Source organism: Eschrichtius robustus, chromosome 13 (genome assembly GCF_028021215.1).
Source record: "Eschrichtius robustus isolate mEscRob2 chromosome 13, mEscRob2.pri, whole genome shotgun sequence".
Lineage (NCBI taxonomy): Eukaryota > Metazoa > Chordata > Mammalia > Artiodactyla > Eschrichtiidae > Eschrichtius > Eschrichtius robustus.
In genome coordinates this window covers 33446369-33474237 of record NC_090836.1, presented here as the reverse complement: position 1 = coordinate 33474237, position 27869 = coordinate 33446369, and the positions used below count along the sequence as shown (strand labels likewise).

Here is a 27869-nt window from a genome sequence, read left to right as displayed (position 1 = left end):
ACAGATGCAGAGAATGGACTTGAGGACACAGGGATGGGGAAGGGTAAGCTGGGGTGAAGTGAGAGAGTGGCATGGACATATATACACTACCAAATGTAAAATAGATAGCTAGTGGGAAGCAGCCGCATAGCACAGGGAGATCAGCTCAGTGCTTTGTGACCACCTAGAGTGGTGGGATAAGGAGGGTGGGAGGGAGACACAAGAGGGAGGGGATATAGGGATATATGTATACATATAGCTGATTCACTTTGTTATGCAGCAGAAACTAACACAACATTGTAAAGCAATTATACTCCAATAAAGATGTTTTTTAAAAAGTTGAATGGTATCATTATGTCAATTTTATTCCTACAATAAGAAGAACATATTCTAGAATAGGATGGGGAAACTACAGAATTCTTTATTGCGTTAAAATGTTGTTTTCAGGGATAGATTTTCCAGAGTTTTTTATATTTTTTTCTAATGTAATATTTCATCCCAATAAAACTTTGGTGGGGGGAAGGTGCAATGTCGGGTGGTTGTGGGAGTCTCAATGATAACATTCCTTTCTCTGGGATCAATGTCAGTGAAACAAAGGTAGTTTCCTTTACTTACCTGTTTGAATGCCAGTGACTTGGCTACTAGATCCCCCTAGAAGAATAAACAGTGAACGGTTGATTGCCCATTGAATTTTCATCTGGGTAAAGTATTGATGTTACTGAAATTTTAATGTGCAAGAAAAGTTTAGACATGTGACAAAGAAATCTAGTGGAATAGTGTGGTAGTAGTAGCAGAGGAGCATAGCTAAGTGGATGGACCTTGAAGCCAGACAGCCCTAGTTGAAATCTGCTGTTTATTTGCTGTGTGACCTTGCACACGTTAGTTAATATCTCTCTGCCATAGGTTTCCTTATCTGTGAACACAGTAGTAGTTACTTCACAGTTTGGTGTGAAGGAAAAGAAATAATAATAAGTTGTAGAATAGTTCCTGGCACATAGTTAGTGTTCAAAAGAGTTAGCTATTATTGCTATTGTAAGTGAAAAGTGGAGAGGTTATGAAGCTTGTGTGCTCACATGTATTTATTCCAGTTTCTGTGGTCCCACTGCCTCCAGAGGGTGTACTAGCTTCTAAGAGAGAAGAAAAGTAAAAAAAAAAAAAAAAAAAAGTAAGATGAAGAGGATTTAGCATTCTGAGAAAAGTTAAGCATTCAGGAAAGTTAAGCATTCTAAGAAAAGTTTTCTTGATAACAGCACCATGAAAGATAATTTACTAGTAGAGATTTTCCTGTGGAGGATTCTCTCCAGTTGGTTGGCTCACCTGTGTTTGAACTCCCAGGTTCAAGTGTAGTGCCAGAAGCTACGCTTGTGGTACCTGCAACAAAAAGAGAAGTGGTGACTTTTCCTCCCATGGGGGGAATCTGATCATCTTTTGGGTTTTTTCAACTGCTTGTGAATTATTTGTGTTCTCTTATGCATAGATTTATTCCCAAATCAAACAAAGATGCAAATTCCTCAGCATAGGAGGCCCCTCTTCTGGAATTTAATGGTAGTAAGATAGGGGTTATTCATGCTCTGCCTTCTTGTTCTTCTGGGCCCCTTCCTACCATAGTCACCTAATGTGTTTCCAGTTCCTTCATTTATTGATACTCCAGTGGTAGCTCCTAAGAGGATGAAAATAGGAAAACTTTTTAATGTAAACATAGACAGTTATTGGGATAAGCGCTGCACATTTCAGTCACTTTTGTACTCAAGGAAGAATCTAATGAACAGAGGTCAATTTTCTATGTTCATTGTAGCCTTCTGTTTACCTGAAATAGAACCCTCTGGGACTGTCTTTCCATCATTTAATTTCGTGGTGATACCTAAAATGGCAAACAGAAAAAACTTTCTAGACATTTATCACTTCTACTTTCATTTGCAGGGATCTACATGTATGAGGCTGGACCACGGAAAGAGAGGGACTTCAAAAATCTGCCCAAATTGATTCAAAATCAAGTAACAAAAGAAAACATTGTTGATCTGAGATGAGAGTTCCTAAAGAGTTCCTCCACAAGAAACTGTCCTGCAAGAAACAAAAAGCACGGTTGACCATTGAACAAGGTGGGGGTTAGGAGTGCCGACTCCCTCCATAGTCAAAAAATCCATGCATAATTTACAGTTGCCCCTCTGTATCCACAGATATTCCATATCCATGATTCCACATCCGTGGATTCAACCAACCACAGATTGTGTGGTAACAATAATATTTACTATTGAAAATAACCCACATATAAATGGACCTGTGCAATTCAAACCCATGCTGTTCAGGGTCAACTGTAATTTATCAACCAAAATTCTCACACACACCACCAAACACACACGTACACAATAGTTCTCATCTATTTTCCATTCCACTACAGTAGTTCTAATGACTCCAGTGGAAGTTGTGGTTTCTGTAAATAAAAAAAAGAAGAAACGGATAAAAGATTTAGGAAGAAGGGAAAATAGGCTATGATGTTCTTACATGAGAAGATCAGTGTGAAAGACATTTTTGCCACCTTATTTCTAGAAAGGATGCTTTCTTTCCAGCTTGTTAACCTACCAGTATTGGAACTTCTAGGTTCAACAGTGGTACCTGAGACCATACCCTTGGTATCTGAAATGAGAAGGACATGGGATTATCATGCAGAATCTTCCACATCGAGGCAATCTGAGTATCAAATCAATGTATAAAAATAAATGTATATTTCCAGGGCCATATCATTCAGTGTTACATTGTGCATGGCAGCTTCCAGAGGCACTGTTCACAGAGACCGTTTTGTCCAGATGACAGACCTGTAAGCATGCCATTTCGTTGGCCTTTCTACTCTTGGATTGAATCACGTGGGTTTTTCTCGTATATCAATTATTTCATTCATTCAACAAATATTTATTGAGCTCTGTTGAATACTAGAGATTCATCAGTGAATAAATAAATGAAGACTTTTTACTCAAGAAGCCTATTTTCTAGTCGGCCTACTTAGCAAATATAACACAAAATCTTCAGCTAAGAACAGAGGAATTTTTCCCACATTTACTTGTTTTACTTTCAGTGACTTGATTGTCTGATGTTCCAGAGATAGTTCCTAATGGTTGAAAGCAGGAAAAAGACTCTGTGTATGTTATGACCTTTAATCATACATGGAGGCAACCAACCATTAGGCAATTTAGAATTTAAAGCTCAAGACACAAGTCAAATGGGAAACAAAGTTTTCTAAGTTCATTTTAGTCATCTTCTTACCTGAGACAGAACCTTCTGGGATAGTGTTGACTCCTACAGTAATGCCTATAATATCCAGTGGGTTAATCTTCCAGGGAATTACTACTCCTACTGCCCTCTTCAGAAATCCACACCACAGTGCCAGGCATGGGAAAAGGCTGGTCCAGAAACCAGCTGGGGGTTGTGAATCAACAGTATTTTGGGCCCTGCATATCAGCTGGAGGGCCTGCCCTTCCTGTACAACCTCTCTGATCCAGAGGCAAACTCATGATGGTTCTCAACGGCAATGCTAACATCTGGGAATCCTAGTTCTCACAGATTTCATCACAATGACTCTGAGGCTTTCTAAGGAAGTTTTAGACTCTGGAAAAAAGAAATGAGGAAAGTGGAAAGTATGTTTGGGGATACATATTTCTCCCTGAGGTTAGACAAGGGATGATTGCCTTTGTATCTATTCCATTACCAGTGCTGGAACTTCCAGATGCAATAGCTGGGCTGGAGACTACACCACTGGTACCTAAAATCACCAAGGAAAAGGGATTATATGTCATTTCCTTTACGTTCAAAGAAGAGCTAAGAAGAAAATCATTATGTTTCTTTTCAGTCATTGAGGTCCTATTCTAGGATTCCTCACATATCTTTCCACAAGTACATTTGTTTTGGAAAAAAATTAAGTAAAACTATATTTTCACATTAGGAGTCCTCTTATTCTGAATATTGGTAAATATCAGGGACATATTTATATTTTCTCATGTTCACCTGTTTGACTGTCAGAGACCTGGCTCCCTGGTACAGTGGTCTGAAGAGAAGACAAGACAAAGGGATTGAGTGAGAGACAGAGAGAGATTTAGAGAGAGAGAGAGAGTATTTTGTTGTATATGAATTCAAGGATTTGGGAAAATATTAACACTCTGGAATTTGGAAGCTCAGACAAAGATTACCATAGGGCAGAAATCACTCTGCACTCTGTATTATTTCAGCCAGAAGGAATTGACAAAAAAAGAGAATTCTTTTTGGATTCTAGCTAATATGCTGGTGATATTTGTAATACCAATGGAGAAATCCCATCCCTTCTTTAGACTTGAAGCAGTGAAGCTCAATTCTGTATTTAATGGATTTTCAAAAAGATTTTATTTCTAATAGCAAACCTATTTTGACTCACTTGCAGTGTCCCTAAATTACACACAAACTTTCTCAAGGAAAGCCTAGAGAGTCCTAAAACTGATGGCCTCAAATCACAGACTCTTTTTTTTCACCTGTTTGAGCTCCAGTTCTAGTCTCTTCTGTGGAAGTTGTGGCCTCTGAGGGAAGAAATAGGATAATGATGGAGTCTGGGAATTTGGAATACTGGGAAGAGATATTGGGGTATTTTTTATTATAGAAGCCCTAAAAGAGAGATCATGACATCTGAGATTAAATATGGGGAATTTCCTTCTTGTTAACCTACCTGTGTTAGAACTTTCAGATGCAATGGTTGTTCCAGACAATTCTCCAGTGATACCTAAAATGCAAAAAGTAAATGTTGCAATACAGCATTTCCTCCTCAGTTCATCTTGGAATCATCAGTGTGGCCCTAAAGCACTGGTATCCTTTTCTGAAGACTGTCTATGAAAACAATGGAAAATAAAAAACTTTACAGCATTTCATTTCCCAAGTCAGCTTTGGATGGATGTGGTGCTCCTGGGGTTCCCTTTTACTATGGAGTAAGAGGAAGCAGCAGTAAAAATCACCCTTACCTGTTTTACTTCCAGGGACATATCCACCTGGTGTGCCAGAGGTGCCTAAGTGAGGGAATAAAGTATGGTTTAATCTTTGTAAGAAGGAATCTTTGATATAACTTGGAACATTTTGATAATCAGTTGCCTTCATGAAGTTTTCCATCGAGGGGAGATAGAAAATAAATAATAAACATCATGCATAAGTATGAGAGAGATGATGATAGACAGCAGGCTATGGCAGGAAGGCAAGCTGGGTAAGGAGGATTGGAAGTACTGGGTGAGGGGGTTGGGATATACGCAATATGTATGCATACCTTTTTACAGGAAAAAAAAAAATCTTTGTAAGCCAGATCACTGAGGACAGCTTGATTGAGACATCTGAGGTCTTGGAATTCCCAAGAAGAATAATTACCCGGGTTCATATGGTACAATATTGTTGAAGAAGAGGATTGTCATGGAGAGGATGTACAACTAGTTGACCCTAAAGCTAGACCCAGGCAATCAGTGACACCTCGCCCCCTGCCCTGGCCTTGGAACTTACGTTCTGACCACAGTTCCCATAGTGGGAGCCATTTTCAAGGATGCAGCCTGGAGAGAGCAATGTGTCGTTGAAACCTTCAGGATGGTATACGTGACTGAACCCAGTTAAGGCCTCTGTATAAACTTTTAAGATTCTGGCAGGCAGATGCAGAGATCTACTTGTCTTATGGCTGCCTAAGATAAGCTTTGTATGTAAGTTTCCTTGCTTATTAAATCTGCTACCCACCAACCTGGAGTGGTTTGCCTCTTTCTTCAGTCTCACCTTGCCCTTTGTGGATGGAGCCAAGTTTCAGATTTCACCCAGGAAGCTCCTGAGTTTTTGAACCAACAAATATGGCAGGTCCTTCCCTCATACTCTTTCCCATTCATTTGCTCACTGAAGCGACCCAAATAGAGAAATAATGAGAACCTAGGCCTTGGACTGAAAAACTCACCTCCTGGTAGTCCTCCTTGGGTGGTCTTACTGCCTCTTGTGGAACTTGTGGCTTCTGAGAGAAGAAAAAAAAAAAGGAGTAAAGACTTGGGGTGTGGACAGGACATTCTGGGCTTCCACAGTCTATATCTCCTGAAGGTCCACGTTTAGGACTCCTGACCTGTGTTGGCACTTCTAGGTCCCAGAGTTTTGCCAGAGATGCTCTCAATTGTGCCTGAAAGAAAAAAAAGAAAAAAAAAAAAAAGGATTGTGGTCAACTTGTTGCACATCGTGAAATGGGCATAGGCTTTAAAAAAAACTGTTTCTCCCATATACCAGTGAATCTATATTTCTCTGGACTTCTTAGTTTCAAGAGATCCTCCAGGTATTTCCTTCAAAACATGTCATTCCCTTCACAAATTTATGGACAAAGTCCTCCACCACTGAGACCCCCTTTTAGGGTCTAGTTAAAGGAAGATAGATTTGAGGGCAAATCACCTGTATAACTATCAGGAGTGGGCCCCGTGATGCCCTGATGAAGGCTCGTTAGAACACAAGCAAGAAAAGTTGAAGTGTCTGAACTGAATTTATTGATGTCAAATATTGAACATCTGCTAAAATTTTGCCCAATATGCTGAATATGGAAATTCAAAGAGTTTTGATATATTTCAGACAAGACTTTTTATTGGGAAGATATTAAAAAGTACAAGTAGTGACTCAGCAGTGCTCACCCATGATTATTCCAACTCTTGCTGTTCCACTTTCTTCTACAGAAGTTGTGGCCTCTGAGAGAGGGGAAAACAGAAGAGAGATGATTGGAAACCATGCAAGGACCATGGAAAATATGTGGTAGTTCTCCTACACAGGATAGCACTGGATTAAACTCATCATAGCTGGATCCATGGAAGATTCCCTGCCATCTTGCCGACTCACCTGTGTTGGAACTGCCAAGGGCAACAGTTGTGCCAGGAATTACCCCAGTGGTGCCTGAAACACAAAGGGTCTAAAGTCTTCACAGTGACTTGTGTTTGTCTCCTAAAGACCTGCCTCTAGAAGAAATGTGCTATATCAAAGGGTCCTTTCACTGCTTCCTGATGAGGTGAGAGTCATAAGCCTTTTCTATGACTCATGCCATTAAAAAAGCAATCAAAATGCTCCCAAGTTGAAGCAAATTTCTCAGACAACCCATTTATTCCAAGATAGGAAAACAAGGTGGTTTTCTCCCAGGTTCACCTGTCACACTCCCAGTTACTTGACCTCCTGGTACTGCAGTGCTATCTACTGTGGGACGAAAACCAGAAAAACATTTGAATGTGCCAAGGAAAATACTGAATATCATTATTGATTATTTGAGCGAGAAAAATTTTATATAGGTAGGCCTGTTCACATTGCTTTCTCTTCTTCCTAGGTGTGTAATATTCCTTGGTCCCCCTGATGCATATGCCATTCCAAGGAGAAACCCCTCACATGGATTACGCAGCAGCCCATCTTTAGAAAGTTACAGCTGTGAGGCTAGATGCTAGTATTGAAAGTTCTTCCATAACATGTTAAATCTAAGAAAATCCTAAAATCCAATGAAAACTACTCTGCAGGAGATCACACCTCCCAACAGGCAAACCTATGGAGAGTCATAATTCATGCTAAACCTCAAACTATGAGCAACCCATTTGTACCAGGTCTGAGTCCAGTTCCAGGTGTGTCGCTGCCTCCTATTAATCTTGTGGTCTCTGAGGAAATAAAGTGATGAATGATGAGGCCTGAGGATTTGGAATATTAAGAAAAGAATGATGTTGATATTTTATCAGAACAGGTCTACTAACTACATTATGAGGTTAAATAGCAAGATTTCCTTCTTGTTAACCTACCTGTGTGGGAACTTCCAGATATGGCTGTCTTAGAGAATTCTCCTGAAGTACCTAAAGTGAGAAAAATAAAGGGATCAACACAGTATTAACTCCTCAATGAATACTGAAGTAGCTATGCAGCCTTGAACCACTGGAGACCTTTCCTGCAGACCTTTGATTCTATAGGAAATGAACCATCAATTACTCCCACAATTTCCTTTCCTGACTCACCTATTGATCATTATTGTTATTAGAGTTCCCTTTCCATAGGGTCCACTGAAAGTGAAAGGAGACCTTATGTCACCCTTACCTGTTTCACTTCCAGACCCTGGGCTCCCTGGAGTGGTGACAGAGCTGCCTGAAGGAGGAAAAAGGCAGATGATGGGTTCCTTTTTCTAAGTTTTACTCATCAATTACTTGAGCTAATTTGATATTCAGATATTTAAAATAGATCTCCTTGACTCTAATACTCTGATAAGGTTAACTTATTTAGTCCATCTTACCTGACATGGAACTCTGTGAACTGCTGCTGGCTCCAGGTAAAAACATGGTGATACCTATTAAAGCAAATAGAGTGAAGCTTCAAAATAAGTATACATTTCATCATTCCACTAGTATTTATTAAGCATCTCTTCTGTGCAGTATTGTTTTAGGCCCTTGCATATATCAGTGAGCAGAATATTCAAAGATCCCTCCCCTAATGCAAGTTACATTCTAGCAACTGGAGACCAACAGTGAACAATAAACATAATAAATAAGTCGATGTGATAGATGTTAGTAAGTGCTATGAGAACATGGCAAACCATATAAAAGGATAGGGGACTTGCTAGGCAGGGGCTGGCTAGCAGGTCACCCTCATTCCTGCCATTCAACAACTAGCTCTGCAAGCCCAGGCCTCTGGAAATCCAGATGGAGTCATCTGAGTTCATGGAATTCTTAGGCAGACCCAGGTTTGTGACTCTGGCATATTGTGTTCCCAGAGGAAATTCAGGCCCCTTTCCTTTGCCCACTTTCAACTAATGTGTTCACTGTATTCACACAAACAGAGATTTGATGAAAGTCCCAAAGCCTCAGACTAAAAGAGCTCACCTCCTGGAAGTTCTGGTTGGGTGGTCCCACTTCTTCTCGTGGAATTGGTGACCTCTGACAGAGAAAAGAAAGAAAGGAGTAAAGACTAGGGTGTGGGAAAGTACACACTGTGCTTTTGTCAGAATATATCACCCAAGGTGCCACTGTCCAGATTTTGCATGTATTTTCATACTTGCCTGTGTTGTAACTTCCAGGTTCCAGAGTTTTTCCAGAGACTATACCAGTAGTGCCTAAAACAAGAAAGGGTCAGTGGTCACTAGCTCAATTGCTGTTCACCACGTGATTTAAATAGGAATCTAAAGCCTCTGTGCAGCAGCAAACTATAACCCTGAGACTTTTAGTACCAGTAAGTGATCCATATATGCCCCTTGTAATATGTCTTTCTACAATTTTACTGAGAAGGTGCTCAATTATCAGGTCCCTTTCTTTGGAGGGGAGATAGGAAATTTCTCTCCACATTACCAGTTTATCTGTCCCTAGTTTGACTTCACAATAGTCTAGTGAAGGCTCTTATAAGCTCAGGAAATAAGGAAACTGTCTTGTCTTGTTTTTCTGAATTTGCTCAATATAACACATATAAAGAGTGCAGATATATTTTCAGAAGATTGTTTTTGAGAAGTTATCATAAAGTTCAGGTATTAGCTTAGCAGGGCTCACCTTTGGCTATTCCAACTCTGGTTGTTTCACTTTCTCCTTCTGCGGGAGAGAAGGAGGAAAGAGTTAACTGGAGAATATTTAAGGATCATGGAAAGGATATGGCAGTAGGTCTGCAAAAGATAGTAACAGAGGAGACATCTAATTTGTGGGAGGACTGTGGAAGATTCTATGTCACCTTGTTGACTCACCTGTGTTGAAACTGCCAGGGGCAACAGTTGTGCCAGGGGCTACCTCAGTGGCGCCTGAAACACAAAATGAAATGTAGTCACCATGGTGCTCATGTTTCTTTCCTAAAAGCATGCCTCTAGAAAGAACCTAGGTATATCTTCATAGTATCTAACTGGACTGCTCACTGACTCTTCTCTGATGATGAGCTCTGTGTAGTTTTCATTAACCATTTTATTACCAAAGCAATCATAGAGACAATGTTCTCAACCAGAGATATGCCTCCTGGCATTCTACATCGAGGAAACAGCGTGGGTTTCTCCCACCCTCTCCTGTCTTACTCCCTATGACTTGGCTTTCTGATGCTACACTGGTACCTGCTCTGGATTCAAAACAGAAGCCATGAGTGTGCTGAGAACTTGAGACACTGGGAAAATACTATACTCTTCATTGCTTCCTTGTGAAAAGCATACATCTACGTGGGACAGACATGTTTCCTAGGTTCGTGTAACTCTTCTCAGTTTCTCAGGAATACAAAGTTTTCTCACTCTTCCCTCGTCAAAGCTTATGGTACATGTAGGTCCACAGGAGAAGTTATTCATAACAATTACTACAATCCCAACTTCAGGGATTACAGCTACGACTCTAGACTCTGTTATTAGCAACTTTTCAGAAAAAAAAATTCAAAACTGAAAAAAATTAATTTGCCTAAAATGCAGTATTGGTAGAGTAAATATGAACTGTTCTTCAGAAATTCTCTCTAGGACTTCCTGTGTCATAATTAGTGGTAATAACAAGACAGGAGTTGCTCCTTCTCACCTGTCTGGAATCCAATTCCAGCAGTACCAATACCTTCTCTGGAAGTTGTAGCCTCTGAGGTAGAAAATAGGAGAACAGTAAATTCTGGGCATTTGGGATATGGGGAAGAGGCATTTAGTATTATTTTTTCACAGCAGCCCTACAAAAAGCTTCATGTCCTGAGTGCCTATAGCGGTGTTCTTATTATTATTTCAACCATACCTGTGTTGGAAATGCCTGTCTTAAAGGACTTCTCAGGTTTCTGATAGTAGGCAATGAGTGACAACAGAGTGATGCATATTGAATGGTCCCCATTCCACAAAGGTAGAATCTAGTGGATCAGGGGGGCAAGTATCAAAATCAAACACCTCATCAGATAAGGACCAGAAAGGGATTTTATATCAGTGAACAAAATAAGAAAAAAATATCTGTCCTCATGGAGGTTACACTCAAATGTAAATGCTAAAAGAATGCAGAGGGGGAACAATTAAGAAAAAGTGGAACATTCTAAAAAATAAATTTCTTTTGCATATCTTTTAAAACTGTTAAATTTAAAAGAGACACCAGGATGCAATAAAAGATAAAAAATTTAATGGAAATGGTAGGTGACAAATAATATGCTGAGAAATATGGGACTGCCTTTTTATTTAATAAAGAGGGTATTTCTAGAGTCATTTTTGTTTATTTGATTGGTTCTGTAAGTTTGTACACAACCAGTGTAGAATTTAATAATTATATATGAGATTCAATATGTCTTTGGTATGATTTAAGAAGGTATAAAAATAGAAAAAGCAAGAGCCCTATGCTACCAAAATCTAATTTGAAGTTTATGTTTTATTAATCTGATAAATTAAGACTTCTGCTATCATATTTTTGATTCTAGTTACTGTAACACCATTTTTTTTCAAATCCACATTTACAATGTGACATTTTTTCATCTGTTACTCAGTCTGCTTCAGTGGCACTAAAATTTAAAAATACAAATATTTTTATAAATGTACATTTTTATTTATCTCAATTCATACAGACTAATTTGTATTAGGTTAAAATTTGAGAAGAATATCACAGTCCCTTAGATATTTTTCAGAGCTCAAGTAGAAAAAATAGAAATATTATTTCAAGGCACATTGTGAAAAAGCATAATTTTGTCATTTTAATACCAACTTACCTACAACAGGTTCTGGTGGAATTGTATTATCTGCGCCTAATAAAGAAAAATTAAATTCATGTTTCAATTAAATAATATACTTGAATTTTATTTTTAAAATTCACCACAATGCTTCAACTGCTATGATATATAAAATTTTTTATTAAAAAACAGAAATATGTCATTTCCACAGAGGCTCATCTTAGAAATTCTATTCAGGGTGAGAGATCTCTTTGGAGAGAAATTGCAAAGTGCTCTTTTAAGAAATCATCTATGAGTTACAAATTATCAAACTATAAACAAAAGCATTGCCCTTTTCCCAAATAAAATGTTTACACATATGTAATTCTTCTTTGGTTCCATTTAAAGACTAAAGTCTTGAACTTGGAAAATGCAAAAAAAAAAAAAAAGATAAAATACATACTGTGCCCAGGAGTCACATATTAGTAACTACGGAATTAATTTACAATTATGACGTTCAATATATAATATGAAGCATGGCAATTCATTTAGGTTCGCATAACCATAGATTGAATAGATAATATTATACATTTAGTCTGCATCAAATTATCAACTTAATTATTTTCTAGTGATTAGTTTGTAAAATAATTTTATATAAGGGGAGTTTATAAGAGTAGTTAGAATAAACATAGGATAAATCTTTACCAGAAAAAGAAAGAATAAGAAATCTATTCTTTAAATATTGGACAATTTATTCACTAAAACCTAGGTTCTATTAGGTAACCTGCAAATTGAGAAATGAAGTTTTTCCCAATATACTCAATATGAGTATACTGGCTTGGCCAAAAAGTTCATTCGGGTTTTTCCATACGATGCTACAGGAAAACCCAAACGAACTTTTTGGCCGACCCAGTGTTACTAATCTAGAAACTTGATAATATATTATAGGCTTGAATAAATAGTCCATTTATTGTTAAGAAAAAATTGTCTTATAAGTATTTGTGAATTTTATGTCATGTTGTAATAATTGTAAAAAGAAATGAAGAGATAAAATTTTGATTTGCAAAACAATAGTATTATAGTTTTCATAACTAAAATGCCCCAAATCTTGTGATTTCAGAATGGCAAAATGCCAAAGTTTCTCAACATATTAAAAATGTTATACTTTTTTTTATTATCTGCTGCTGTAGTTTTTATAGTTAGAAATGGGGAAAATTTAAGCTATGTAAATATTAAATGCAAGCTTTTATTAATGGGTCACTAAAGATCATTGTATATTTGCCTTAGTGGAGGATGCCCTTGTGGTAAAGAGCAGACTGTGGAGTCAGTAAACAATGGATAAAAATATTGTCTCCACGTGTAAATTGATACAGCCACTATGGAGAACAGTATGGAGGTTCCTTAAAAAACTAAAAATAGAACTACCATATGACCGAGCAATCCCACTACTGGGCATATGCCCTGAGAAAACCATAATTCAAAAAGAGTCATGTACCACAATGTTCATTGCAGCTCTATTTACAATAGCCGGGACATGGAAGCAACCTAAGTGTCCATTGACAGATGAATGGATAAAGAAGATGTGGCACATATATACAATGGAATATTACTCAGTCATAAAAAGAAACTAAATTGAGTTATTTGTAGTGAGGTGGATGGACCTAGAGTCTGTCATACAGAGTGAAGTAAGTCAGAAAGAGAAAACCAAATACCGTATGCTAACACATATATATGGAATCTAAAAAAAAAAAAAAAAAAATGGTTCTGAAGAACATAGGGGCAGGACAGGAATAAAGACACAGATGTAAAGAATGGACTTGAGGACACAGGGAGGGGGAAGGGTAATCTGGGACGAAGTGAGAGAGTAGCATTGACATATATACCCTACCAAATGTAAAATAGATAGCTAATGGGAAGCAGCCGCATAGCACAGGGAGATCAGCTCGGTGCTTTGTGTCCACCTAGAGGGGTGGGATAGGGAAGGTGGGAGGGAGACCCAAGAGGGAAGAGATATGGGGATATATGTATATGTATAACTGATTCACTTTGTTATAAAGCAGAAACTAACACACCATTGTAAAGCAATTATACTCCAATAAAGATGTTAAAAAAATATATTGTCTCCACTATTTGATTTGCTGTAGAACCTGGACCAACTTACGTAATATCTTTTCTAAGTTCTTCATGAGTAAAATGAGATAACAATACTTATTTAAATATTTAAATGACATAATAGATTTTAGGGCATTGTATTATTTAACTGGAATTGTTATTAATTATTATGCCATTTTTAATTAACCAGTGAGCATGAAAACAAGTCAAAAAATACATCTCACATCCCCTGCTTACTTACCAGTAGTAGTGGATCTTTCTGGTGCAATTGTTGAGCTAGGGGTGGCTCCTATGGAATGTGAGATTAAAAGTAGAAAGTCATGAGCAATGTTCTTATTTTATTAGGACACTACCTGGACATTTAACAATGTAACTACTTTGAGTCCAGGTATTGCAGTTGCAGTACTGGTCTGAAAACACCTAACAAAATATCCAAGGTCCTCAATACCAGATAATTTGGATCAGATTTTCTGATTTCTAAACTTATAATACACTAATATCCAATATGGATATTTATCAGATTTATCAAAAAAACTTATGTTGGGTTGTAACTGGGGCCAATAGCTTCCCTTCCCACCCGCCTGAGATTCTGGGTGTAGTTGATCTGGTCATGCTTTCACCCACTTCAGTAGTTTCTCCATATGGTTCTTCAGTTGTGTCTGGTTAAAAGGATAACTGACTATTATCTTCACATGGTTCATTTTGTAAAAATTATAAACTTACTGCCATTTAAGTAAATTTCAAATTTAGATGCTAATAATAAACCTAGAACACCTCTTAATCATTTCTCCAAAAATGTGGTCCTTGCTTAAATTAACTTAAGTCATTATTGTAATTTGGGCCTAAGCCATGCTCATGTTGGACCACCAAAGGAGCACCCTGGTGAGTCTTGCCTGCTTGGCTCCCAGCAGAAGTGGTTCCAAAGCTTGATGCTCCGACTGGGCCTCCACTACCAGCACCTCTGGTAGCTCCCACTGATCTACTGATTCCACCTGGTCACAAAAGAAGTAGCAGGGATGAAAACATAACCTTCTTAAGGGGTCTGAGGAATCAATTTAAAATAATAATATTCTACAAAGTTCCCATCTTTATTCAACAATGAGTTCTAAATAGTATAATTCTGATAAAGTAATATAGTTCAAAATTAGATCTCTATCAAATTAAAATTATTTATATTATTGTCTAAATATAGCTAACTTGACTTGCCTTCATATGTGGTAAGCTCACTTCCTGGCCCCCAAGTTGTCCTCCTGGCCCCTGTGGTTGTAAAAGTTGATGATCCAGTTGTTCCAGATCCTTCAACTGATGTCCCAGTTGTCCATGATCTTCCAATTGATGGTCTAGTTGTCTTCGATCCTTCAGCTGATGTATCAAGTGTCTCTAATACTCCAGTTGATGATCCAGTTGTCCCTGAACCTACAATAGATGTTCGTGTTGTCCACATCACTCCAGATGATGGTCCAGTAGTCCCTAAACTTACAACAGAGATTTTAGTGGTTCTTGTCAATCCATCTGGTGATGCAGTTGTCCCTGATCCTTCACCTAAGGGTCCACTTGTTCCTGATTCAACAACAGTGGTCCCTGTTTCTCCAGATGATGATCCAGTTGTCCCTAAACCTACACCGGATGTTATTGTTGTCCTTGTCATTCCAGATGATAGTGCACTTGCCCCTGAACCCCTACCAGATGTTCTAGTGGTTATTGTTAGTCCACCTGCTGATCCAGTTGTCCGTGATGCTTCAGCTGATGATCCACTTGCTCCTGATTCAATAACAGTGGTCCTTCTTTCTCCAGATGATGGTCCAGTTGTCCCTGAACCTACAACAGATGTTATTTTTGTCCCTGTCACTCCAGATGATGGTCCAGTTGTCCGTGAACCTACAACAGGTGTCCTAGTGGTTATAGTCAGTCCAGCAGTTGATCCAGTTGTCTCTGATCCTTCAGCTGATGATCCACTTGACCCTGATCCTATAACAGTGATCCTTCTTTCTCCAGATGGTGGTCCCATTGTCCCTGAAACTACACCAGATGTTATTGTTGTTCTTGTCACTTCAGATGATGGTACAGTTGTCCCTGAACCTACAACTGATGTCCTAGTGGTTATAGTCAGTTCAGCTGTTGATCCAGTTGTCCCTGATCCTTCAACTGCAGGTGTGGTTGTCTCAGATCCTATAACAGATGATTGAATGGTCTCTGAAACTCCTGCTGTCCTTGTGACTCCAGGAGATGGTACAGTTGTCCCTGAACCTACAGCAGAAGTACCACCTGACACTGTTTCTCCAGGTGATGATCCAGTGGTTCCTGTTTCCCCAGTTGATGGTCCAGTTCTCCATAAATCTCCACCTGATGATCCCGTTGTCCCTGACCCTACAACACTTGTTCCAGTTGATGCTGATCCTCCTGGTGATAATACAGGAGTCCTAGTCACCCCAGATAATGGTGCAGCTGTCCCTGAAATTTCAGCATAGATTATAGTTGTTCCTGTAACTCCAGCTAATGAACCAGTTGTTCCAAATCCTTTAATTGATGTTCTAGTTGTCCTTGATCCTCCAGATGATGGTCCAGCTGTCCCTGATACTTCAACTGCTGGTCCTGTTGTTCCTGATCCTATAATAGATGATCGAGTTGTCCCTGAACTTCCAGCTGATAATCCAGTTGTCCTGGTACCTGAAACAAAAGTTCCAGTTTTGCCTGATTCTTCAGCTGATGTTTCAGTTGTCCATGATGCTTCAGCTAATGATCCAGTTGTCCCTAAACCTACATCAGGTGATTCAGTTGATACAGATCCTCCAGGTGATGATTCAGGGATCAGTGTTGCTCTAGATGATAGTGTAGTTATACCTGAATTTACAACAGAGATTCTTTTGGTTCCTGTCACTCCAGATAATGAACGAGTTGTTCCTAATCTTTCAATTGATGTTCCAGTTGTCTCTGATGGTCCAGATAATGATCCAGTTCTCCCTGAACTTACAAAAGAGATTCTAGTTGTTCCTAGCAGTACAACTGTGGATCCAGTTATCCCTGATCCTACAATTGATTGTAAACTTGTCCCTGATCCCATAACAGTCGTCCCTATTTCTCCAGATAATGGTGTAGTTGTCTCTGAACCTACAAAAGATGATCCAGCTGTTCCTGATCCTCCAGGTATTGATCTAATGGTGACTGATCCTTCAACTGATGATAAACTAGTTCCTCTTCCTATAACTGTGGTCCTTGTTGCTCCAGGTAATGGTGCAGTTGTCTCTGAACTTACACCAGGTGGTCCAGTTGGTACTGATCCTACAGGCAATGATCCAGGAGTCCCTGATGCTCCAGATGACGGTATACTGTTTCCTGATCCTATAACAGTGGTACCTCTTGTTGCAGATAATGGTGTACTTGTCTCTGAACCTACAACATATGGTTGACTTGTCCCTGACCCCCCAGATGTTGAACTAGTGGTGGCTGATGCTTCAACTGATGACACACTGGTTCTTGTCACAATAACAGTGGTCCCTGTAGCTCCAGATAATGATGCAGTTGTCTCTGAACCTACAACAGATGGTCCACTTGTCTCTGATCCTCCAAGTATTGATCTAGTGGTCGCTGATCCTTCAACTAATGGTAAACTGGTTACTAATCCTATAACAGTGGTTGCTGTTGCTCCAGATGATGGTGCAGTTGTCTCTGAACTTGAACCAGGTGATCCAGGGGTCGGTGATCCACCAGGTAATGATCCAGGGTTTGCCGATGTTACCGATGATGGTAAACTGGTTCCTAATCCATAAATAGTAGTCCTTGTTCCTACAGATAATGGTGCAGTTGTCTCTGAACCTACATCAGGTGGTGCAGGTGCTGCTGATTCTCCAGGCGATGATCCAGGGGTCCCTGATGCTCCAGACGAGGGTAAACTGGTTCCTGATTCTCTAACATTAGTACTTGTTGCTCCAGATAAAGATGAAATTGTCTTTGAGCTTACACCAGGTGGTCCAGTTGTCCTTGATCCTCCAGGTACCGACCTAGTGGTCCCTGATCCTTCAATTGATGGTAAACCTGTTCCTGATCCTATAACAGTGGTCCCTGTTGCTCTAGATAATGGTGCACTTGTGTCTGAACCTACAACATATGGTCCACTTGTCCCTGACCCTACATGCATTGAACTACTGGTGGCAGATCTTTCAGCTGATGGCAAGCTGGTTCTTGATGCAATAACAGTGGTCCCTGTTGCTCCAAATAGAGACACAGTTGTCTCTGAACCTACAACTGATAGTCCAGTTCTCCTTGATCCTCCAGGAATTGATCTAGTAGAGGCTGTTCTTTCAAATGATGTTAAACTGTCTCCAGATCCTGTAAGAGTGGTGCCTATTGCTCCAGATACTGGTCTAAATGTCTCTGAACCTACAACAGGTGGTCCAGTCGCTGCTGATCTTCCAGGTGATATTGCAGGGTTTCCTGATGCTCCAGATGAGGGTAAACTAGTTCCTGATCTTATAACATTAGTCCCTGTTGTTCCAGATAACTGCTCAGTTATCTCTGAACTTAAACCAGTTGGTCCACTTGTCTCTGATCCTCCAGGTAGTGATCTAGTGGCCCCTGATCCCTCAACTGATGGTAAACTTGTTCCTGAACCTATAACTGCAGTTCCTGTTGCTCCAGATAATACCGCATTTGTCTCCAAAACAATAACAGGTGATCCAGTTGCTGCTGATCCTCCAGGTGATGGTCCAGCAGTCCCTGACGCTCCAGATGAGAGTAAACTTGTTCCTGATACTAAGGCAGCGGTCCCTTTTGCTCCAAATAATAGGGCAGTTGTGTCTGAAACAACACCACGTGGTCCAGTTGCTGCTGATCCTCCGGGTGATGATCCAGGGTTCACTGATGCTCCAGATGAGGGTAAAGTGCTTCCTGATCCTATAACATTAGACCATGTTGTTCCAGACAAGGACACAGTTATGTCTGAACTTACACCAGGTTGTCCACTTGTCCGTGATTCTCCAAGTAGTGATCTAGTGGTCCCTGATCCCTCAACTGATGGTAAACTGGTTCCTGATCCTATAGTTGCAGCTCCTGTTGCTCCAGATAATGGTGCAGTTGTCTCTGAACCAATACCAAGTGGTCCACTTGTTGCTGATCCTCCAGGAGATGATAAAGGGGTCCCTGATGTTCCAGATGAGTGTAAACCGGTTCCTGGTCTTATAGTGGCAATTCTTGTTGCTCCAGATAATGGTGCAGTTGTCTCTGAAACAATAACAGGTGATTCACTTGCTGATGATCCTCCAGGTGACAATCCAGGGGTTCCTGATGCTCCAGATGAGGGTAAACTGGTTCCTGATCCGATAGCAATGGTCCCTGTTTCTCCAGATAATAGGGCAGTTGTGTCTGAAACAATACCAGGTGGTCCAGCTGCTGCTGATCCTCCAGGTGATGATGCAGGGGTCCTTACTGCTCCTGATCTTATAACATGAGGCCCTGTTGTTCCAAATAAAGATGCAGTTGTCTCTGAAATTACAGCAAGTGGTCCAGTTGTCCCTGATCCTCCAGGTATTGATCTAGTGGTCCTTAATCTTTCAACTGTTGGTAAACTGTTTGCTGATCCTAGAGCAGCGGTCTCTATTGCTCCAGCTAATTGTGCACTTGTCTCTGAATCAACACCATGTGTTCCAGTTGCTGCCGATCCTCCAGGTGATGATCCAGGGTTTCCTGAGACTCCTGATGTGGGTAAACTTGTTCCCGATCGTATAAAATTAGTCCCTGTTTTTCCAGATAATGGTGCAGTTGGCTCTGAACGTACAGCAGCTGGTACAGTTGTGTCTGATCCACCAGTTATTGATCTAGTGGTCCCAGATCCTTCAACTAACGGTAAACCGATTCCTGATCCTATAGCAGCAGACCCTGTTGCAGCAGATAATGGTGCAGTTGTTTGCAAAACAACACCAGGTGGTGCACTTGCTGCTGATCCTCCAGGCGATAATCCAGGGGTTCCTGATGCCCCAAATGAAGGTAAACTGTTTCCTGGTCCTATAGCAGCAGACCCTGTTGCTGCAGATAATGGTGCAGCTGTTTGCAAAACAACACCAGGTGGTGCACTTGCTGCTGATCCTCCAGGTGATAATCCAGGGGTTCCTGATGCCCCAAATGATGGTAAACTGCTTCCTGATCCTATAACATTAGTCCCTGTTGCTCCAGATAATGGCGCAGTTATCTCTGAACTTACACGAGGTCGTCCACTTGTCCCTGATCCTCCAGGTAGTGATCTAGTGCTCCCTGATCCCTCAACTGAAGGTAAACCAGTTCCTGATCCTAAACCTGAAGCTCCTCTTTCTCCAGATAATGGTGCAGTTGTCTCTGTAACTACAACAGGTAGTTCAGTTGTCCCTATGCCTCCAGGTGTTAATCTAGTGGTCCCTGGTCCTTCAACTGATGGTAAACTGGTTCCTGATCCTAAAGCAGTGGTTTCTGTTGCTCCAGATAATGGTGCAGTTGTCTCTGAACCAAGACCAAGTGGTCCAGCAGCTGATGATCCTCCAGGTGATGATCCAGGGGTTTCTGATACTCCAGATGAAGGTAAACTGGTTCCTAATCCCATAGCAGCAGTCCCTGCTGCTCCAGATAATAAGGCAGTTTTGTCTGAAACAATACCAGGTGGTCCAGTTGCTGATCCTCCTGTAGATGATCCAGGTGTCTCTGATGTTCCCGATGAGGATAAACTGGTTCCTGATCCTATAGGAGTGGTCTCTGTTGCTCCAGAAAAAGGTGCTGTTGTCTGCAAACCAATACCAGGTGGTTCACTTGCTGCTGATCCTCCAGTTGACGATCCAGGTGTCCCTGATGTTCCGGATGAGGTTAAACTGGTCTCTGATCCTATAACATTAGTCCCTATTGTTCCAGATAATGGCGCAGTTATATCTGAACTTACCCCAGGTGGTCCACTTGTCTCTGATCCTCCAGGTAGTGATCTAGTGGTCCCTGATCCCTCAACTGATGGTAAACTAGTTCCGGATCCTATAGTTGCAGTTCCTGTTGCTACAGATAACAGTGGAGTTATCTCTGAAACAATAACAGGTGATCCACTTGCCTCTGATCCCCCAGGTGACAATCTAGGCGTCCCTGATGCTCCTGATAAGGGCAAACTGGTTCCTGATCCGATAGCAATGACCCCTGATTCTCCAGAAAATAAGGCAGTTGTGTCTGAAACAATACCAGGTGGTCCAGTTGCTGCTGATCCTCCAGGTGATGACCCAGGGGTCCCTATTGTTCCTGATCCTATAACATGAGTCCCTGCTGCTCCAAATAAAGATGCAGTTGTCTCTGAATTTACAGCACCTGATAAAGTTGTCCCTGATCCTCCGGGTATTGATCTAATGGTCCCTAATCTTTCAACTGATGGTAAACCGTTTGCTGATTCTATAGCAGCCGTCCCTGTTGCTCCAGATAATGGTGCCGTTGTCTCTGAACCAACACTAGGTGTTCCAGTTGCTGCCGATCCTCCAGGTGATGATCCAGGGTTTCCTGATGCTCCAGATGAGGGTAAACTTGTTCCTGATCCTATAATATTACTCCCTGATTCTCCAGATAATGGCACAGTTATACCTGAACTTACACCAGGTTGTCCACTTGTCCCTGATCCTCCAGATAGTGATCTGGTGGTCCCTGATCCCTTCACTGATGGTAAACTGGTACCTGATCCTATAGCTGCAGTTCCTGTTGCTACAGATAATGCTGCAGTTGTCTCTGAACCAATACCAGGTAGTCCAGTTGCTGCTGATCCTCCAGGGGATGATCCAGGGGTTCCTGATGCTCCAGATGAGGGTAAACGTGCTCCTGGACTTATAGCAGCAGTTCTTCTTGCTCCAGATAATGGCGTAGTTATATCTGAACTTACACCAGGTCGTCCACTTGTCCTTAATCCTCCAGGTGGTGATCTAGTGGTCCTTGATCCCTCAACCAATGGTAAACTTGTTCCTGATCCTAAACCTGCAGTTCCTCTTGCTCCAGGTAATGGTGCAGTTTTCTCTGTACCTACAGCAGGTGGTCCAGTTGTCCCTGATCTTCCAGGTATTAATCTAGTGGTCCCTGGTCCTTCAACTGATGGTAAACTGGTTCCTGATCCTAAAGCACTGGTCCTTGTTGCTCCAGATAATGGTGCAGTTGTCTGCAAACCAACACCAGGTGGTGCACGTGCTGCTGATACTCCAGTTGATGATCCAGGGGTTCCTGATGATCCGGACAAGGGTAAACTGGTTTCTGATCCTATAACATTAGTCACTGTTGCTCCAGATAACTGTGCAGTTATCTCTGAACTTACACCAGGTGGTTCAGTTGTCCCTGATCTTCCAGGTAGTAATCTAGTGGTCCTTGATCCCTCAACTGATGGTAAACTGGTTGCTGATCCTATAGCTGCAGTTATTGTTGCTCCAGATAATGCTGCAGTTGTCTGTGAACCTACACCAGGTAGTGCAGTTGTCCCTGATTCTTGAGAAATTGATCTAGTGGTCCCTGTTTCTTCAGCTGAGAGTAAACTGATTCCTGCTCCCATAGCAGCAGTCCCTGTTGCTCCAGATAGTGTTGCTGTTGTCTCCAAACCAACACCAGGTGATGAAGTTGCTGCTGATCCTCCAGTTGATGATCGAAGAGTCCCTGATGCTCTAGATATTGGTAAACTGGTTCCTGATCCTGTAACACTAGTCCCTGTTGCTCCAGATAACGGCGCAATTATATCTGAACTTACACTAGGTGGTCCACTTGTCCCTGATCCTCCAGGTAGTGATCTAGTGCTCCCTGATCCCTCAACCGATGGTAAACTTGTACCTGATCCTATAGTTGCAGTTCCTCTTGTTCCAGATACTGGTGCAGTTGTCTCTGAACTTACAGCAGGTGGTCCAGTTGTCCCTGATTTTCCTGGTATTGATCTAGTGGTCCCTGATTTTAAAACCGATGTTAAACCAATTCCTGATCTTATAGCAGTGGTCCCTGTTGCTCCAGATAATGGTGCCATTGTCTCTGAACCAACACCATGTGGTCCAGTTGCTGCTGATCCTGCAGGTGATGATCCTGGGGTCCCTGATGCTCCGGATAAGGGTAAACCTGTTCCTGATCCTATAACATTAGTCCCTGTTGTTGCAGATAATGGCACAGATATCTCTGAATTTAGACCAGTTGGTCCACTTGTCCCTGATCTTCCAGGTACTGATCTAGTGGTCCCTGATTCCTCAACCGATGGTAAACTTGTTCCTGATGCTATAGCTGCAGTTCCTGTTGCTCCAGATAATGGTGGAGTTGTCTCTGAACCAATACCAGGTGGTCCAGTTGCTGCTGATCCTCCAGGTGATGATCCAGGTGTCACTGATGCTCCAGATGAAGGTAAACTCGTTCCTGATCCTTTATCAGTGGTTCCTGTTGCTCTAGATAATGGTGCACTTGTTTCTGAACCTACAGTATTTGGTCCACTTGCTACTGATTTTCCAGGTTTTGTTCCAGGTGTCCCTGATGTTCCAGATGAGGGTGAACTGATTTCCGATCCTCTAACGGTAGTCCCTGTTGCTCTAGAAAATGGTGCATTTGTCTTTGAACCTATACCGGGTGGTCCACTTGTCACTGATACTCCAGGTGATGAGCCAGGGATCCCTGATGCTCCAGATGAGGGTGAACTGCTTCCTGCTCCTATAACATTTGTCCCTGTTGCTCCAGATAATGGCACAGTAATCTCTGAATTTACACCAGGTGTTCCACTTGCTCCTGATCCTCCAGGTAGTGATCTAATTGTCCCTGACCCCTCAAGTGATGGTAAACTTGTTCCTGATCCTGGACCTGCAGTTCCTCTTGCTCCAGATAATGATGCAGTTGTCTCAGAACCTACAGCACGTGGTCCAGTTGTCCCTATTCCTCCAGGTATTAATCTAGTGGTCCCTGATCCTTCAACCAATGGTGAACTGGTTCCTGATCCTACAGCAGCAGTCCCTGTTGCACCAGATAATAGGGCAGTTGTATCTGAACCAACACCAGGTGTTCCAGTTCCTGCTGATCCTCCAGGTGATGATCCAGGGTTCCCTGATGATCCAGATGATGGTAAATTGCTTCCTGATCCTATAACATTAGACCCTGTTGTTCCAGATAATGGGGCAGTTATATCTGAACTTACACTAAGTGGTCCACTTGTCCCTGATTCTCCAGGTAGTGATCTAGTGCTCCCTGATTCCTCAACCGATGGTAAACTTGTACCTGATCCTATAGTTGCAGTTCCTCTTGTTCCAAATATTGGTGCAGTTGTCTCTGAACTTACAGCAGGTGGTCCAGTTGTCCCTGAACTTACAGCAGGTGGTCCAGTTGTCCCTGATCTTCCTGGTATTGATCTAGTGGTCCCTGATTTTAAAACCGATGTTAAACCGATTCCTGATCTTATAGCAGTGGTCCCTGTTGCTCCAGATAATGGTGCCATTGTCTCTGAACCAACACCATGTGGTCCAGTTGCTGCCGATCCTGCAGGTGATGATCCTGGTGTCCCTGATGCTCCAGATGAGGCTAAACCTGTTCCTGATCCTATAACATTAGTTTCTGTTGTTGCAGATAATGGCACAGATACCTCTGAACTTAGACCAGTTGGTCCACTTGTCCTTGATCTTCCAGATAGTGTTCTAGTGGTCCCTGATCCCTCAACTGATGATAAGCTTGTTCCTGATGCTATAGCTGCAGTTCCTGTTTTTCCAGATAATGCTGCAGTTGTCTCTGAACCAATACCAGGTGGTTCACTTACTGCTGATCCTCCAGGTGATGATCCAGATTTCCCTGATGCTCCAGATAAGGGTAAACCCGTTCCTGATTCTGTAACTATGTTTCCTGTTGCTCCAGATAATGGTGTATTTGTCTCTGAACCTATACCAGGTGATCCAGTTGCTGCTGATTTGCTAGGTGATGGTCCAGGGGTCCCTGATGCTCCAGATGAGGGTAAACTACTTCCTGTTCCTATAGCAGTGGTCTCTGTTGTTCCAAATAAAGATGCAGTTGTCTCTGAACGTACAACAGATTGTCCAGTTGTCCCTGATCCTCGAGGTATTGAACTAGTCATGGCTGTTCTTTCAACTGATGATAAACTGACTCCTGTCCCTGTAACAGTGGTCCATGTTGCTCCAGATAATGGTGCAGTTGTCTCTGACACTACAACAGGTGGTCCACTTGCTCCTGATCCTCCAGGTGATGATCCAGTTGTCCCTGAACCTACAACAGAGATTCCACTTGTTCCTGTCACCTCAGCTAATGATCGAGTTGCTCCTGAACTGTCACTTGCTGTTCCAGTTGCTCCTGATGTTCCAGATGATGGTCCAGTTGTCCCCAACCCTACAACAGAGATTTTAGTTGTTCCTGTCAGTCCAGCTGTTGATCCACTTGTCATTGATCCTTCAAGGGGTGATCCATTTGTCCCTGATCCTATAACAGGTGTCCCTCTTGCTCCAGGTAATGGTGTAGTTGTCCATGAACCTACAACCTTTGGTCCAGTTGCTGTTGATCCTCCAGGTGATGATCCAGGGGTCCCTGATGCTCCAAAAGAGGGTAAACTTGTTCGTGATCCTATAACAGTGGTTCCTGTTGCTCTAGATAATGGTACATTTGTCTCTGAACCTACACCAGATTGTCCTGTTGTTGCTGATCCTCCAGTTGATGGTTCTGGTGTCCAAGATGCTCCAGATGAGGGTAATCTGGTTCCTGATCTTATAACAGTGGTCCCTGTTGCCCCAGATAATGGTGCACTTGTCTCTGAACCTACAATATTTGGTCCAGTCGCTATTGAATTTCCAGGTGTTGATCCAGGGATCCCTGATCCTCCAGATGACCATAAACTGGTTCTTTTTCCAATAATAGTAGTCCCTATTGCTCCAAATAATGAAGCAGTTGTCTCTGACCCTACAACAGATGGTCCAGTTGACCTAGATTTTCCAGTTGTCCCTGATGTTCTCATTGATGGTTCATATGTTCCTGTCACTGCATCTGATGTCTCAGTGGTTCTTGATCCTCTAACTGATCGTTCACTTGTCTTTGAACCTAAAGCTGATGATGCAGTTGCCCCAGAATCACCAGTTGATGGTCCAGTAGCCCCTGATACTCCAATTGATGATCCAGTTGTTCCTGATCCTCCAGTTGATGTTTCAGTAGTCCCTGCCACTCCAGTTGATGGTACTGTTGTCCCTGATTCTTCAGTTGATGATCCAGTAGTCCCTGTAACTCCAATTGATTGCACAGTTGTCCTTGATCCTTCAGTTAATGGTACAGTTTTTCCTGAGACTTCATTTGATCGTTTAGTGGTTCCTGATTCTTCTGTTGATGGTCCAGTTGTCTCTGTCACTCCAGATAATGATCCAGTTGTCCCTGATCCTACAACAGATGGTCCAGTTGTCCTTGATCCTCCAGATGATGGTTCAATTGTCCCTGATCCTTCAGTTGATTGTCCAATTGTCCTTGATCCTCCAGCTGATGTTAAAAGAGCTGATTAAAAGAGAGGCATCAAGGAAAACTTTAAGATTTATTCCTGAGTAAAACGAGTCAGTGATGGTATCATTTATTGATATGGGAAAGACTGATAGAACAGGTGTGGGTTTGAAAGAAAATCAAGAATTCTGTTTAGCTCATGCTAAATCTGTGATTTCTATTAGACATAAAAGTGGAAATGTCAAGTTATCGATTAAGTGCTAATCTAGAGATACAGAGAAGCCACGACTGAGGATATATATTTAGATATCTACATCTAAAATGTCTTCGAAATTTTTTATACCTGACTTCCTAGGGATTATGCAACCACGCCCGCTAGGCCTGTCTTGTCTCTGACTACCAGAAGCTTCCTTCTGAGCTCAATTTAAGGGAACTTCCCACCCGCCAAGTCATGCTCTTGCCTTTTTCTACAGACTAGTTTGCTATCTACCAGCTAACACTGTGATTGCCTCTGAAAACTTAACTTTATTCTCATTCATGCAACTTTGAATTAGTATTCTGTTTGAGGTCTTGAAGCAATTAATTCCACCATACCTCATATCCTGTCATTCTTTGACACTGAGTAAAGCCTACATTTCAGTTTCCTCTATCATCTGTGGCATTCTAAAGTCATGCTGGGCTTTGTCTCTTTTATTCTAAGCTCTTACTTCTTCCACAACCTGTTCTCTATCACAATTACTTTTACCCTGTCCTCTGGAATCCACAGTCAATGATTTTAAAAACTCTTCTATATGCTTAACTGTTTTACAAAGTGCTTCTACCTCCTCCTGGGCTTAACCTAATGGAACTAATTCTGCAACAACCTGGCATAACTCAGAATGCTCCAAATCTTTATCTGAAGAATTCTAAAGGACCAAATGAGGATGGAGGCCTTGGATTTGTAGAGATATGGATCTACACAGTGGTGTGCGTGTGTGGATGCAAAGCTCCACTACTTGAGTATAGCAACAAGTAGCCTACTCCCTCCCACATCTCCAATTCTTCTGGAAGATTATCTTTCACATAACCTGTTATTTTTGCCTCATTTATAAGAATAAAGCTCTTAATCCTTTACCAGACTGGGAGTTCCTATTCATTTATTTACTTATTCACCAGATATCCACCAGATATTTATCAAGTCAGTCATTCAGCTAGGTACTGGGAACACAGCTGAAAATAAGAACAGGCAAGTTGACAAGATCTTTCTATACTTTTGACAGAAGTTCACCATGTTGGTGGCCTATGTAGTAATGGTGAATAACTGGATGAAGAATCAACAGTGTTGGCCCTGTTTTGGCCTCACAACGTACTCATTCTGTGACTGAAGTAAACACATTACTTTTTTCATAAATAAAATGTAAATAATTCCGAATATACTGTCAATTGCTCAGGGCGGTTGTATAATTCAAGTAAGTAATTGTATGTGACAACATTTTGTCCAATTTACACTTAGTGTATTTTTTCTGCTCATCATTTTTTATTTTTGCTAAAACAGATTAAGATGACTCACAAATGATATTATACAATGGTTAATGATTGCCTCATATCTTTATTTTTATCCATTAAGTTGTATCAATATATTGGGTAAAAATCAAGGTACAAAAACAGTATTATTTTATTCTACCAGTTATATTTCTCAAACACTTTTTTTGCCTATTTCATGAGAAATATTCATCAATCCTATTTATTTATTTGTTTTTAGTCTCTATCTTTAGTCCTTCGAAACATGTCAAGCATTATGAAGCACAAACATTGTTTAGTATGGGTTGAGCTTT

General features: G+C 41.2%; 1 protein-coding gene across 1 annotated transcript in view; it reads right to left on the bottom strand.

Moving 5' to 3' along the window:
• Nucleotides 1-27869, bottom strand: part of MUC19 (mucin 19, oligomeric) — a 104138-nt gene that overhangs the window by 24276 nt on the left and 51993 nt on the right. The window contains exons 33-57 of the mRNA XM_068561933.1: nt 25107-26112; nt 18037-24995; nt 16003-17895; nt 14866-15804; nt 13901-13948; nt 11608-11643; nt 10461-10514; nt 9665-9718; nt 9477-9515; nt 8996-9049; nt 8820-8873; nt 8234-8287; nt 7752-7802; nt 7120-7167; nt 6820-6873; nt 6618-6671; nt 6068-6121; nt 5909-5962; nt 4953-4997; nt 4664-4717; nt 3680-3733; nt 2560-2613; nt 1787-1840; nt 1297-1350; nt 595-630 (exon numbers count right to left, since the gene is read on the bottom strand). Of these exons, the coding sequence (XP_068418034.1) occupies nt 595-630; nt 1297-1350; nt 1787-1840; nt 2560-2613; nt 3680-3733; nt 4664-4717; nt 4953-4997; nt 5909-5962; nt 6068-6121; nt 6618-6671; nt 6820-6873; nt 7120-7167; nt 7752-7802; nt 8234-8287; nt 8820-8873; nt 8996-9049; nt 9477-9515; nt 9665-9718; nt 10461-10514; nt 11608-11643; nt 13901-13948; nt 14866-15804; nt 16003-17895; nt 18037-24995; nt 25107-26112 (11856 nt within the window). The remainder of the gene's footprint in view (nt 1-594; nt 631-1296; nt 1351-1786; nt 1841-2559; nt 2614-3679; nt 3734-4663; nt 4718-4952; nt 4998-5908; nt 5963-6067; nt 6122-6617; nt 6672-6819; nt 6874-7119; nt 7168-7751; nt 7803-8233; nt 8288-8819; nt 8874-8995; nt 9050-9476; nt 9516-9664; nt 9719-10460; nt 10515-11607; nt 11644-13900; nt 13949-14865; nt 15805-16002; nt 17896-18036; nt 24996-25106; nt 26113-27869) is intronic.